Source organism: Aspergillus aculeatus (genome assembly GCF_001890905.1).
Source record: "Aspergillus aculeatus ATCC 16872 unplaced genomic scaffold ASPACscaffold_12, whole genome shotgun sequence".
Classification (NCBI taxonomy): domain Eukaryota; kingdom Fungi; phylum Ascomycota; class Eurotiomycetes; order Eurotiales; family Aspergillaceae; genus Aspergillus; species Aspergillus aculeatus.
Window position 1 is genome coordinate 342,214 of NW_017962987.1, and position 14,299 is coordinate 356,512.

The following is a 14,299-nucleotide window of genomic DNA, read 5'->3' on the forward strand; positions in this document are numbered from 1 at the left end:
GCTGAATTGACAACTGCGCTGCCAGCAGCGAGGTGGAAATTGATCGACGCCATCGGTGAGAAGGGCAGGCAACGTTTGACTCGGTGATTTGGTGAGAATCGAGGGTGCCAATCACATAAGCCAGGACACATATAGTCATCGACATCCTCTCCGAAAATGGCTATAAAAAGAGAACAGAATCGCGACAACCGAAAAAGAAAAGAAAAACCAAAAAAAATGGAGGCCTAATTTGATGTACAGTATACGTACTCGGGGGTGCTCGTGGTGCAGCCCCGCCTGACGCAGGAGGAAGAGGAGAAAGAGGCAGGGCCGGGCTGGTTAATTAGTAGTTGGTCTGCCAGCCACCCGTTTATATTATTCTTCCTCCCCACGGCCCCCCAGTTCATCATCGCAGTTCAATCCTCCCTCCCTCCACTTGCACTTTGCGCCAATATCCATTGACACCGACGTGTATTGACATTCCTTTCATCGCATGCTCCACGTCTCCAGCCTGCATTTATTCATTGTTTTGCCACCAGTCAACAACACCAGAGCCCGCGTTTCGTGGCTTGTGTAACACCGCACTCAAAGGGAAGTGTATACTTGCTTCCAGCCCGCCTGTAATTATACTCCGCATCGGCACATTGCCCGCCGACGTCGCGCTGCAACATTACCCATACTAGAGGTCGCTCGCTGTCATAGCCGACTATGCGATCATAGGTATAGGCTCAAATTGTTTGGTATACGCTATTCTTAGACGCAGGGCCAGTATATGCGGTCCTCCCTGTCTACAGCTGTGACGAGCTCTCCAAAAGTCGTCGATGCGGGCTTGCGCCACAGTGCAAGTCGCTCCTCAGACCACGAATCCATCCCAATCATAGCCACAGAAAGTATCCGAGCAACTGAGGGCGGAGACACTATGCCTTCCGATCAAGTGTCCAGCAACACCTCGCGTCCAGTCACATCGCATGGGCGACAGCCATCCCAAGGATGGTTCACCGCCGAGCACGAGCCTGATGGGGGGAGCTATCCGAAGAGCGTGAAGGATCAAGGCATCCCTCTCGTGCCTTACATCCCCCAAAGGCCACATGGCAATCGTACATCCCGCTCAGGTTCCACAAACACCAAAGGCCGAGGTAAAACGCACCCAGAAGAGGTCATGGGGCGGAAAGACAGGCTACCGACGCTAGAGCCGTCCCTCTGGTCCGAGGAGAACGAATCGCCACAGGCCACCGGCATCAAGCGACACAGAGGTGATGGTCCCAAGCCCCCAGTCTCCGAAAGCCAAGCATCTCCCCCGAGCCGGTCGAATACGCGGCGATCTACAGCGGACCCTGGACAGTCCTTGGCCTCGGATCGCTCGCCCCTTCAAATGCTAGAGGTATCATTAAAGGAGAAGAAAAGAGCACGGGTGCTGGAGGCTGAAATGAAGCTCAAAGAACGAATGCAAAGGGAGGCCGACGGCCGAGCACCAGCATCCTCGCAACCCCCAAATCGGGCCGATACAAGAGTAGCAGGCCGCGAGGACGCTCCACGAGCCATGAGTGGACAGGTCCCTAGACACAACCAGTCTGCTGCACCGGGTACGAAGCGGCCGGAACACCGACGCCTTGCTTCTGAGCCCCGAGCCGAATATGGTCCCCTGGAACAAAATCCATACGAAAGGCCCAGACCATCCCGCACCAGAGCCCCTTCTCTACAGGACCCAGCGGCATACGCGGTTGACGGGGGGGCCTATCCCAGCACTAGACAACCGAGCACGGCGGTATTGAACAGAGGCACCGCCCCTAGACGAACGGTTACCGTAAGTCACAGACCTGCAGGGCCTCCTATGGGTCCACGGGCGATGAACACAGGCAGTCACCAGGATTCGCGAGCTCATGCCTCCGCTGCCTCTGATTCAACCGAACCTAAACAGGATAAGATGGCGCCCTATGGCAGAAAAAATGTGCCCAGTCAAATGGAATCCAGCAAGCCGGGGCCGGGACCGCAAGCACAGCATGAGTCTGTGGCTCAAAAAGGCAGACCATTGCCACAAGCTGGTCCAGCTGCAGGTCCTTCGCAACCAAAGACAACGTTCCCTCAAAGTACTGCAAATAACCTTGCCGGAGTTGCTCCGGAGCTGTCTATTCCCTTGGGTGCTGACATGAGCGCCGATTTGAGCCGTGAGACTTTCGCTACAGAAACGAGTGCGCCGTCAAAACCCAAGGTCTCATTCAATGTGCCACCGCCCACACCTCCTCCACTATCGGAGTGGAAGACCGCACAAGTTGCCCGACTAGGAGCTTCCGACTTTGACTTCCAGCGACTCGATGCCGATCGAAGCAAGACCTGGTGGGAAGGTGCAACGAGCAATAATCGTCGACGCAGCAGGGCACTCCCAAGCGACTTCACGCAGAGAACACCGGCTCAAAAATCAGCAGGTAAGCTCTCTGATGGGGATCCAGAGAAGGTTCTTCAAGTACTGATAAGCATTGTCGTTTAGGTAGCAAACGCTTCCAGCCGCCGATATTCCTTAAATGTGGGCCTCTACTCCGGTATGGCGGACTAAGGCGAGTCCGCATTGACGGGCCCAATGGGCCATTTAACAAGGAGACATGGAGAGGTAGCATCCTTATTGTGACCCAAGATTCACGCTCGTCTTATGAGCCATCCCCTACCCTACGAATATTCCCGCAACCAATGGATCTGCTCCCCCCTCCACCAGTTCAGGTAGATGGTGAAGAAGCTCGCCTTGCACCTGAGTACGTTGATCCTACGGCAGGGTTGATGAAGCTGGGACGAGACGGGCGGCCTCTATATGTCAAACCAGTGGACCATATCGATGAAGAGACAGACCTCTCGGTTATCGAGAATGACGATGGTCTATTTGAGATGTCCCCAAGCATGGTCGACTACAGCAGTGAGGGTGTCAAGCAACCTGTTCCCGCCAATCGACTCCACTCCATGGACGGAGAAGTCGCTGGAAGCTACACTGAGGTCACTGGAGCCCGTCTCTACGCGGACCCAGGGCGAGATGTGACGTTCTGGAGGTTCAACATCGAGGTTGAACTAGGCCCTACCGAACAGCGGATTGCTTATAGGCTGAATCAAGGACCTGCCATAGGGTTCTGGGTTCCCGCACGTGGACAGTCAATGAACATTGTGTTCCATACGGGCAACGGTTTTAGCGCAGCTGTCAACCCCAACAAATTGTGTGGGCCTGATCCTTTGTGGCGTGACATATTGACTGAGCACCAGACTCAGCCCTTCCACGTGATAATTGGGGGAGGTGACCAGATCTTCAACGACAAGGTCATAGCAGAGACAGCCCATTTCCAGGAATGGGTAAAGATCAAAAGCTTGGGTGAGAAGTATGACGCTTCATTTACAGCCGAGTTTCGAGCCGAGCTGGAGGACTTTTATCTTGGAAATTACTCAGCGTGGTTCTCGCAAGGGCTCTTTTCCTTGGTTGGCTCCCAGATTCCCATGGTGAACATGTGGAACGATCATGAGATAATCGAAGGATTTGGATCCTACCCAGAGGAGTTCATGAACTGTGCTGTCATCTCGGGTCTCGGGAATATCGCATTCAAGTACTACCTCTTGTTCCAACATCACAGCGTTCCCGAAGAGACCGAGGCTGAGGAGCCGAGCTGGCTTCTTGGAGCTCAACCAGGCCCATATATTAACCAAAAGAGTCGGCATCTATTCATGTCACTGGGTGACGGAGTATCTTTCCTTGGATTAGATTGCCGTACGGAGCGAATGGTAAGTCGATGGAATACCAGTATTGCGTCGTGCTTACTAACCCATGTGATGCTACAGACCGATGAAATTCTCAGCGAACAAACGTGTGATCTGATCTGGGATCGATGTCATCGTGAGATAACGAGGGGTGAGACCAAGCACTTGATTGTCTCTCTGGGTATCCCATTAGCGTACCCTAGAGTGGTATGTGATAGACTCAAAATCTCGGGGCGTACAAGCTTGCTAACAAGTTCGAAGGCAATGGTCAAGAACATTCTCAATAGCCGCAAGTCCCTGGGTAAAGCCGGACTTTTCGGCGGCTTGGTCAACAAGAATGGCGGCAAAGTAGAGATCTTCGACGACCACTGGACGGCTAAGCACCACAAGTCCGAGCGGACGTATTTGATCGAGGATCTGCAGGACTTGGCCGCAGAAAAATCAGTTCGAGTCACTATCCTGAGGTATGTTCTTCGAGTGGCGTATCCCACAAACAGCAGCTGACTGGTTTTCTTTCTAGCGGAGATGTCCATCTGGCCGCCGTCGGCCAATTCTACTCGAATCCGAAATTGAACATCCCTAGAGACAAGGACTACCGTTACATGGCCAATGTCATCTCGTCCGCTATTGCGGACCTGCCCGAGACGGAGATGATTTCCGACATGCTGAACAAGCGCAACCGGGTGCATCACATGGATACCAATACCGACGAAGACATGGTCCCGCTTTTCACTCATGATGTGAATAGCAAGCCTCGCAACAATAAGAGACTGCTACCTCGACGCAACTGGTGCTCCATCCGCCAATACCAGCCAGGTCGGTCAGCCCGAGCGACTGGTACGGAAGGTTTGCTAACATACTCCTAGGTTCTACGCCCCCAGGCACACCGCGGTTTGCTCTGAGACCCGGCGCGGAGGAGCCCCGCCCGCGTAAATTGAAACGAACGCTGTCACTGACCCGTGGGGATAAGCCTCCCAGCGGAGGCCTATTCCGCCGGCTTTCAGGCCGTGGCCCGCCACCCACGAAAGAGTTCAATCTAGGCGAGGCCTCAATCGGCCGACGGATGAGCATGGATGGGCCCTTCACCTCGGCTGAAACAGGGGATGGCTTCCAGCCTGGATTTATAAAACGCCGGCCCACGAATGCTAGCCAGAGAATGGGCAGCCGTGCGGCTGGAGGGCTGGATGGATCGAGCAATATGGAAGAAGGCCTAACTATCACGCTCAATCTCGAGCTCAACCCCAAAGACCCAGCAGGTATCACGACCCCATATATACTGCTGGTCCCCGCGCTCCGATACGAAGGGATGGACTTTGACCTACCAGCGGCCCCGGTCGCCAAGGGGTGGAAGAAATGGTTGGGAGTCCGGGGCGCCAAGAGAGAGAGGTTGCCAGCGGAGGACACGGAGGTTGAGGATGACTATGATGACGGGATGAGCGACGAGGAAGATGAAGAGGACGAAGCTGGCTACGAAAATCCTCGCGAGGTATATGGTGGGGGAGTGGGCGAGGGTAGTAGTAGGATGGCCCCAGCCGGGTTGGTGGGTGCGAGTGTGGAAGATATGGAGGGGGAGGAAGAGAGCGAGAGGGAGGAGACGACTCCTTCGAAGCGAAAAAAGTGGTTCGGACGATCGAAATGAGGGGTGAGGGGTGATGATTGACGATAAGGACATGTACCTTGATGATGATATGAACGACCTGTTAGTTTAGTTAGGTTACTATGTAGATAATGAGATAATCTGATCGATAATCAATGGGGGTCTCGGCCAGCCGCCGCTTGGTAAGCCAGACACGTGACCGGGGCCTCGCCGCCGGTGATTTGTGAGAAATGTGAGAAATTCATTGTTGGCTGGTTGTGGTTTGATCTTGCTTTGGTCCTGCATGGATGTCTGTGTATGCATTTGACCAAAAACAAAAAGAAAAAAAAGACTTTAACCGCCCTTTCATAATTTTCCAAGTCTGGATCCGATTTGATAATTGCATCGGTTGGTGTTATTGTTAAGTGGACTGCCCTCTTAGCTAATCTCGCCCCGGCCAGCCCGACTTTCTGGTGGATTCGCTGCCCCTCCGTTCGGCTTCTCCCATCACTATTAATTCATTCTGCTTCCACCACCATCCTCCACTTACTTACTCCCTTTCCCCCTCAATTCTCACTTCCTTCTTATAACTTCTCCCTCTTCCCTCCCAAAACACCGCCAATCTGTTCTCCTCCGCCTTTCGTCGCTTTCCCTTCTCCTCCCTGCGTGCATCTCTTGGATTGACTGCCGCGGCCACTTCTTCGCTCCATCAAAAATCCTCACCTGCAACTTCCGCTCTCCCGAATCCCCTTTCGACGCCACTGCGCGTCAATCCTCCTTCATCCTCCAGAATGGTTCACACTAACGTCGTCAGTAAGTATTATCGCCTCAATTGGGCTGCCTGAAGCGGGTCTTAACCATCTTTTTGCCATTAGTTATCGGCTCCGGCCCCGCTGCGCACACCGCTGCCATCTACCTCTCCCGTGCCGAACTCAAGCCCGTCCTCTATGAGGGTATGTTGGCTAACGGCACCGCCGCTGGCGGTCAGCTTACCACCACTACCGACATCGAGAACTTCCCCGGTTTCCCCGATGGAATCGGCGGCGGTGAACTCATGGAGAACATGCGCAAGCAGTCCATCCGCTTCGGCACTGAGGTGATCACCGAGACCATCTCCAAGGTCGACTTCTCCCAGCGCCCCTTCAAGCTCTGGACCGAGTGGAACGACGGCCCCGACAACGAGCCCGCCCACACCGCCGATGCGGTCATCATCGCCACCGGTGCCAACGCCCGCCGCCTCGACCTCCCCGGCGAGGAGAAGTACTGGCAGAACGGTATCTCGGCCTGCGCCGTCTGCGACGGTGCCGTCCCCATCTTCCGCAACAAGCCCCTCTTCGTCATCGGTGGTGGTGACTCCGCCGCCGAGGAGGCCATGTTCCTCGCCAAGTACGGCAGCAGCGTGACCGTCCTCGTCCGCAAGGACAAGCTCCGTGCCAGCAAGACCATGGCCCAGCGTCTCCTTGCCCACCCCAAGGTCACCGTCCGCTTCAACACCGTCGCCACCGAGGTCCTCGGCGAGGAGAAGCCCATGGGCCTGATGACCCACCTGCGCGTCAAGAACGTCGTCTCCGGCGAGGAGGAGGTCGTTGACGCCAACGGTCTCTTCTACGCCGTCGGCCACGACCCCGCCACCGCCCTGGTCAAGGGCCAGATCAACCTCGATGAGGATGGATACATCGTCACCCAGCCCGGTACCAGCTACACCAGCGTTGAGGGTGTCTTCGCCTGCGGTGACGTCCAGGACAAGCGCTACCGCCAGGCCATCACCAGTGCCGGTATGTTTCTTACTTTCTTCACACAAGACTCTAACAACCCTTGCTGACCTCCCACTTCCTCCAGGATCCGGCTGCATTGCTGCCCTCGAAGCCGAGAAGTACATCGCCGAGAAGGAGTCCAACGACGAGGAGCCCGTCACCAGCGTCGAGAAGTCCACTGTCCAGCCCACCCAGGAGGTCAACGGCATCAAAAAGGAGTCCGAGGGTGCTACCGCCGAGTACAAGTCCAACCCTCTTCTCTAAGCGGTTTCGTCGAAACACAACATCCATCAATCACCGCCCTTTACAACCGCATCCCCCCCCCACCCTCTTCTCAATGCCTTCCATCGCATAGATCAGGTCTCCTTTTCCTAGACTAGACACACACCCCCATTTGTCACCTTGTTGTGTGCATCATACACACGGAGGATGATGATACCCCCTTGTCTCTTTTTCGTCAGGAATTCCTTCCTGCTCCGATTCTGTTACGGGTTTATATCTTAGACTTAGCGTTTTTTTATTTTTATTTTTATTTTTTTATTTTTTGCGTTTCAGATCTGATCTCATGTTTGTGATATACATACAACGTGATACACATACAACGTGATACAACACACGCACAACACAGCAGGAGGGTTGGTTGGGGTTTTCCTTTCCGTGGAATTTTAACGATGACTGGAACTGGATCTTCTGACTGTGGAAACACATTATTACAACAAGGATAGAATTAGAAATAGAAAGTCATGAAACCTCTTTTTGAATGTTCTTGCAGAGATAGTATAACACTAGATTCTACTAAATTTTCCTCGCTTAGGAATGAGTCGAGCCGTTCCACTCGCCGCTGTTGCTGAGCAGAAGGGAAATAGCTTGTATAGATGTAAGAGCGCTCCCGGCATTCGATACGGGAGTGCTGTTGGCCACGCTGCTGCTGGTGGTGTTGCTGGTGTTGTTGCTGATGCCGATCTGCCTAACCCCTGCAAGCACATCACCATTGGCCGAACCACCACTGGCCGCACCACCACTGGCCGCACCACCACTGGTTGCACCACCACTGGCCGCACCATTCGAAATTCCACCGGCGGCAGCATCTCCCAAATGAAAACCCAACTCTCGCTCCCCAACCCACCCGTCAAAAGGATGCTCCCGACACCACCGCTCCCGAACCTGCAGGGCGCGTTTCTCCCACTCGGCGACTTCGCGACGCCACTGCTCCATGACCGCCGCGTTAGCTTGCCGGTTGGCCTCGATCTGCTCGAGGTAGGGCCGCTTCTCGGCCGGGTCGGCCTGGCGCCACATCTGGCCCAGCGCCTGGCGGATCTCGTCGCGGGCCGCTTTGGCGGTGTGATCGTTGGTGGCTGCGCGCCGGGCTGCGTCGCACTGGGCGCGGCACCGGGCCCAGACATCCTTCTGGTAGAGGAGGAACGGGTTGAGGACGGCGCGCGCGGGTCGAGGCACGGGCGCACCGATTTCAGCGGTGACGGCTACCCACATTGCCTTGTCGTAGGCGGCGCGGCGGAGGGACTCGGGGGAGGGGTTTGGGTCGTTTGGGTTGGTAGCGGGTTGTTGGTTGGGGAAGAGTGGGTGGATGGAGGTGGTGGTGGATGGGGTATGATGCTGTTGTTTGCGCTTTTGGCCGGTGGTTGCGGTTGTTGTCGTTGGTGTTGTTGTTGACGGAGCGAGAAGGGAGTCAACCGGTGGGACGGCCTTGGCGCCCTTTTCTGGCACAAGAGGGGTGGGGATTTCGATAGGCCCGAGAACGCTGTCGATGATTTCTGAGGCTGCGCGTAGACCTGACAGGTAGGCACCGTGCACGGTGGCAGGGTGGGTGCCACAGGTGGCTTCGCCGGCAAAGTGCAGGTTGCCGATCGACTGGGCCATGAGATCGTAGTCGCCGGGAAGGGAGTGGGCGGCGACGAAGGAATAGCTTCCGCGAGTGAACTTGTCACTGGCCCAGCGGGTGATGATCGTTTCCAGAGGGTCCGGGACAGCAACGTGCTTAAACACGTTGCGGAGCTGGCTGGTCACTTCGGCGATGATCTCGGCGTCCGGGGTGCATTCGGCTTGGTGGGCGGCGTCACCGGCCATCAGGGCTATGAGCACAGGCAGACCGGTCGTCCGCATGCAGTTCCAGAAGAGGTAGAACCGACCTCGATTGGCGCAATAGTCTTCTTGTCTCATGCTGTCGCGGTTCTGGGGCTCGCGTAACAGACCAAACATGTCACGTTCCGTGTCCCAGAAGGGTTGGTCGAATACAAGAATCACCTTGTTCATGACCCCGAAACCTAGCCGGTCGATTGCCCCCAGTTTCCACTCGGGTAGAGGAGGGGAGAATTCGATGCTTCGGTGCTTGAGAACGCCCAGGGAGCCTGTGAAAACAACTTTGTCCGCCATAAAACTCTCACCGTCTTCACACTGGATGTGGGCTTTCTGTTTGCTGCGGCCAGTCGGATCATAAGAGATCCTGCAAACGACTTTGTTTGGATGTACGTCAAGCTTGGTTGGCAATGACCACAGCCCATATGGAAGCTGCTGGTATCCGCCGATGACCTGCGAGTGCTCCCCTTCAAACTCATTGCCCATATCCTGGTCCCACCCCGAGAGACTGAGCTTGCCGACGTTGGCTGCATTCGCGTATTCTAGATTGGCCATATGCCAATTCATCAATCGCATATCCTTCGGTGTCAGCGGCAGCATCTGCTGGTATTGCCGGACACCCTCATCTAAGACGGCCCCCAGAGTTTGATTCCGAGAGGCCTTGGCTATGGGATCTAGATTGATCTTTTCAGCATCTGAGACCCCAGGTTTCAGGCTCCAGCCCATCGTCTGACAAGCGAGCTTGGTTGGGTTCTCTTCGTTACTGTCCGCGTTTGCTGAAGGGGCACCGACTGGTTTGATTTCTGCTGTCTTGTGGCCCACACCTCTACGGATTTTTTTGGCAGGAAACAGAAGTCCAATCGTACCGGCAGCCCTGGCCTCTTCATATTGCCGGACGGTCAGGCCATCGTTGGTCACGATGTCACGACCGTTATCGATTAAGTCTCGCTCACCTTCCGCCGTCGGGACGATCACGGATTTGTGACGATAGCACCCCGAACGATCCAAAACATCATTATAGAGCATCTCAGCCGTTGCGTCTCGGGCTTCGTCTACCGCAGAGCCATCGATATCATAGATCGTTGATATATCACGTAACAGATGATAGGGGAGAGCTAGCTGGCCCCGAACGATCTGATCCAACGGATTGCCATGCTCAAACCCCACGATGATTTGCGCGCCCATTTCGGCTTTCGGCACCAGACCTGGAGCCAATTTCGAGGACTGCAGGCTGCGTAGCGGATGCGAGTAAATACGACCGCCAATCCTTCGCCTCCCTTCCAGGACAACCACCCGTGGAGACGAGTCGGCATCATGGTACTGGCGAAATAGTCCCTCCAATTGTCGCGCACAGCTCAAGCCTGCCACACCTGCTCCAATAACCACAATTACCGGGCCATCCCTCCGACGACCCTTTCTGGGGTTAGCCAGGGCGGCGGGAATCTCTACACACCCGAAATTGATATATCCATTCCTGATGAGCCATTCATAAGCGAACGAGGCAAGGTTCACCCAGCGGTAGTCTTTCGTACATCCTAGTGCTTCCTCTTTGGTAACGCTCACCATTGGGTTTCGCGTCCACAAGCGCAAAATCCCATTTCGGATGTTCAGATAGACAGTGACTTGAAGATGACACAGATGGTCCTGGAGCGCATCCTGCTCCTTCTTGTGCAGAGCGTAGGGATTGAGTCGAGAGGCATACGCTGCTTCAACGCACTGCTGAGCATATACGGCCGCAGGCATCCTCGGCGGAATCGACGATCGCGGGCGATACTTTATGGGAATCGGGATGCGATGCGGGCGGTCCTTGGGTTCGGTTGAAATCGAAGCAGGACCCAAGGATAGAGCGCCAGTCAGTGTTGTGGACGGCGAGTCAGACTTTGATTGGCTAGCACCGGAGGAGAGGCTTGAAGAGTATGAGCCATTTGTCGAGCCTTTGAGATGATTGCGCGGTACAGTCGTACCATTGGATGCATGTAGTGTGGTTGCAATGCTGGCAGTGGGAGCAGTAGCAGTAGTCGCAAATTGTCCGTTCAACTTCTGCGAACGACTCGTGCTTTCCCAAACGGAAGGCTGCATTGCACTGCCGTTCAATGTCGGTGTCGCGGTCGCGGTCGCGGTCGAGGTCGAGGCACCATTCGCATTAACAAGCCCAGTGGCATACACTCTGGTAGGCTGGATCATTGCAGGAAGCCGTGCCGGCTGACTGCTTTCAGGAAAGACTTGCCGAGCCGAAAACATGGACAATTGTCCCCCGCTACTGGCCATAGTCCCGAGGCTCGTAGGCAAATATGGATTCAACGGGCTAGTATAGGAGACGCGCCCGTTAGGGCCCTGGGGCCCCAGAGAGGCAGCGGTTTTCATACTAGCTGTATGTTCCTCTATCGAACCATGCTAGGTTTGACTATGAGAAATCCCTGACTTCGGGAAGCGAACGGGTTGGCTTGAGGATGTATAAGGTTTCCCTTCGAAGGCGAGTTAGAAAGTCACCACAGAAATTAACGCACGATGCCAGAGGGCCAGAGATATCTATACACAAGAGAGTAGTTGACTTACCCTTGGTCGACACCATTTATATCAGGCTGAGAGGGGATTCGATTCGAAGGTCCTTATCAGCCAAGCCCATGATGCCCCAGTTCCCCCACTGATGCAAGCATTGAAGAGGCAAAATCAGTGGTATACCAACCTTGGAAGATCGCACTTGTAAGCCACAGCAAGACCCTCTCCTTTTCTGCCTCTCTCGCCTATGAGAGGGGGGACCGAATCAAGGGGGAAAGTGAAGGTATTTGCGGAGAGCGGAAAACGAAGAGGAAGCGGCGATAAACGACAGATGGAGATGCATTTCTGGATCGGCGGCATGTTGGCCCGGATCCCCGCCAGTCCGTTCCCGATTCTCTCCCTACGCAGGCCATACATACATACATACGTACATAACTATGATAGATGTGAATATATTTACATGAGTGCTAAATCATGCCATTATTACGCCAATGCCAATTTGATCTTACTCAACAGATGAATTACAAGAAGGCTGAAAGCCACCTGGGATTCTTCGCAGTAGAACCAGTTCCCAAACCAGGAGAACAGGATTCGTGAAGCGTAATAGTCATCACTCTCTCTTTATAGGATACAAGGCATCACTTGTAGGAGAAAACTCTAATCAAGAACAAGGGTCTGATGTATATGAAGTGTGGTCTGTGTCGGGATCCGGCAGTCCTAGAAGCTTCAGTCTCGGCGTACATGGGCATGCAAGGTATAAGTCTCCTCATGCGCACCGTCTTCATCCCGGAAGGCATCCGAATCATTGTCAGTGAACTCGTCCCGATAGCGCGCCGACTTGCCGTGGCCGCTCAAGATCTCGCTCCCACTCTCGTCATCGATGGCCAATTCCACGTGATCATCATCCAAGTCCGTGAACCCGATCTGTTCCTCCTCATCGCGGGCAAGAGTCCGGGCGGCCCTATCAACATCCGGGTCCTCCGAAAAGGCCTGATGTGAGAGATGAGCGGCATGGTCCGCCTGCAAAGTCCGTCGAATATCCTCACGTTCTTTGGCCTCCAATTCCTTGGCTCGAGCCAGAGTCCTAGCATATCACATTAGCGGGGACGCGGCGGTAAGTTTGATCGCATACAGTACCTTTTGTATATATACAGTCCGGTAAAGACTCCAATAGCAATTGTAAAGATTATACTGCAAATGTTGACCGCCTTCGAGCCAGCGCTCATCTTTTCATTGTTTTCTGAAAGAATACGAAGCCTGCTGCCGATAAAGGCGGGGACGAGTAGCTTCGGGGAGACAATTGCAGTGGCGAGTCCATACATCAATGGATGAACGGTCGGAAAGGTCGATACGGCTCCATTACATACGGAGTAGGGAAGTGGGCATAGGCGGATCATGCACAGCAGCTTCAAGCCATCGTACTTTAAGGTCAACGAGAGGGCTGCAAATCGTTTGTCGCGCTCAATCAACCGATGCACAAACTTAGACAGAACGGTGCGAGAGACGATGAATGAAACCGTCGAGCCGAGCACGGTTGCAGAGGCGTAGAGGAGCCACCTAGTGGAAATGTCAGACTCATGAAGCATCGTAGACGAATAATGCCCGACTCACCCTTTCCATACGCCAAAAAGATAGCCGGAGACTGTTCCGAATGTTGACCATCCTACCAAGGGCGGGAACGAAACGAAAAAGACACATAGCCAAAGGATGAAGAAGGCCAAACGGGACTTCTCCCACTGTGCTGCCACGGGCCGGATCCAAATGAACACCTTTCCGGTGAAGAACAGGAATGCCAGTCCCAGCATGTTAGCCAAGATAAAAGCACCTACTGCGCCGACTCTTTGCCAGAAAGTCATCTTTCGCCATGCTGTTCTAATCCGCCGCGACATTTGAGTTGCTCGATCGATGGCCTGCTCACGGAAAGTTGTTGGTTTCCGGCCAGCGGTGCCTGGTGCATTTCGCTGGGCGGAAGCTCGTTGACTCCATGGCGGGAAGATGTCTTCGTCCGAAGGAGAAAAAGCTTCTGGCGACGTCGGGGAGACAGCGAGAGCCCGCGCTGTGGATGTATAATCCGCAGGCATTTTTGCGATATGGGCAATGTGAGCGAGTCGGGGGAGAATTGGAGTATGGAGACCGATTAGCTACCCCGAGTGAAGGCCACAGGATCGACAGCCGAAAGTGGAGCGGGAGCCTGAAAAGGAAGAATGACGAAACGGGCGCAATCCGAGGGACTTTGATATCGTCTCAGGGAAGTTTTTTTTTTAGTTTTTTTTTTATGTTGGTGATAGCACGTGTTGTGCTCAATGGAGTTCCCAATACCCCAATACCCAACTGTTTCTCGAAAGAGGGCGTTTTCAAGCCCTCGAGTTGAAATCGGACATGGGCGGGGATAAGCGGAAGTGTTTGTCCACGGGTGATGCGATGATGATGAGGTGTGCAAGAGCAGTCGGACGGAATGAAGAAGCAGCTACGGGGTCAAAGGAGAATTCACGGTAGAAAGAGAGGAAGAAGCTGCCCAGTAGTGCAGAGTCTCTACCTCTTAGTGAAGCTTTTCTGCCTTTCGGAATGATCAATGATTGAGGGCAGCTGCAGGGTCTGAGGTTGAAGCTCTCTTGTGCTTTTTGGCTGGCTGCCTGGAGAGGGTTCGACATCATCAACTTCTGACTAAGGC

General features: G+C 54.3%; 4 protein-coding genes across 4 annotated transcripts; 2 read left to right on the forward strand and 2 right to left on the reverse strand.

Moving 5' to 3' along the window:
* The first annotated feature begins 519 nt into the window (after positions 1-519).
* On the forward strand, positions 520-5,350 carry ASPACDRAFT_80020 (uncharacterized protein). The gene is made up of 6 exons (XM_020205544.1): positions 520-2,402; positions 2,465-3,729; positions 3,787-3,912; positions 3,967-4,169; positions 4,226-4,521; positions 4,572-5,350. The coding sequence occupies exons 1-6, from the start codon at positions 899-901 to the stop codon at positions 5,342-5,344; spliced, it is 4,167 nt and encodes a 1,388-aa protein (XP_020054236.1). The 5' UTR covers positions 520-898; the 3' UTR covers positions 5,345-5,350.
* Positions 5,351-6,037: 687 nt separating this feature from the next.
* On the forward strand, positions 6,038-7,426 carry trr1 (thioredoxin-disulfide reductase TRR1). The gene is made up of 3 exons (XM_020205545.1): positions 6,038-6,094; positions 6,157-7,056; positions 7,121-7,426. Exons 1-3 carry the CDS (start codon positions 6,073-6,075, stop codon positions 7,297-7,299), a joined length of 1,101 nt encoding a protein of 366 aa, XP_020054237.1. The 5' UTR covers positions 6,038-6,072; the 3' UTR covers positions 7,300-7,426.
* A 339-nt stretch (positions 7,427-7,765) lies between these two features.
* aof2 (putative lysine-specific histone demethylase Aof2) lies at positions 7,766-11,867 on the reverse strand. Its single transcript, XM_020196557.1, has 2 exons — positions 11,686-11,867; positions 7,766-11,594 (listed from the first exon to the last, which is right to left on the reverse strand). The coding sequence occupies exon 2, from the start codon at positions 11,491-11,493 to the stop codon at positions 7,846-7,848; it is 3,648 nt and encodes a 1,215-aa protein (XP_020054238.1). The 5' UTR covers positions 11,494-11,594; positions 11,686-11,867; the 3' UTR covers positions 7,766-7,845.
* A 254-nt stretch (positions 11,868-12,121) lies between these two features.
* On the reverse strand, positions 12,122-13,737 carry ASPACDRAFT_80023 (TVP38/TMEM64 family protein). The gene is made up of 3 exons (XM_020205546.1): positions 13,240-13,737; positions 12,766-13,185; positions 12,122-12,712 (listed from the first exon to the last, which is right to left on the reverse strand). The coding sequence occupies exons 1-3, from the start codon at positions 13,707-13,709 to the stop codon at positions 12,355-12,357; spliced, it is 1,248 nt and encodes a 415-aa protein (XP_020054239.1). The 5' UTR covers positions 13,710-13,737; the 3' UTR covers positions 12,122-12,354.
* Positions 13,738-14,299: the final 562 nt, after the last annotated feature.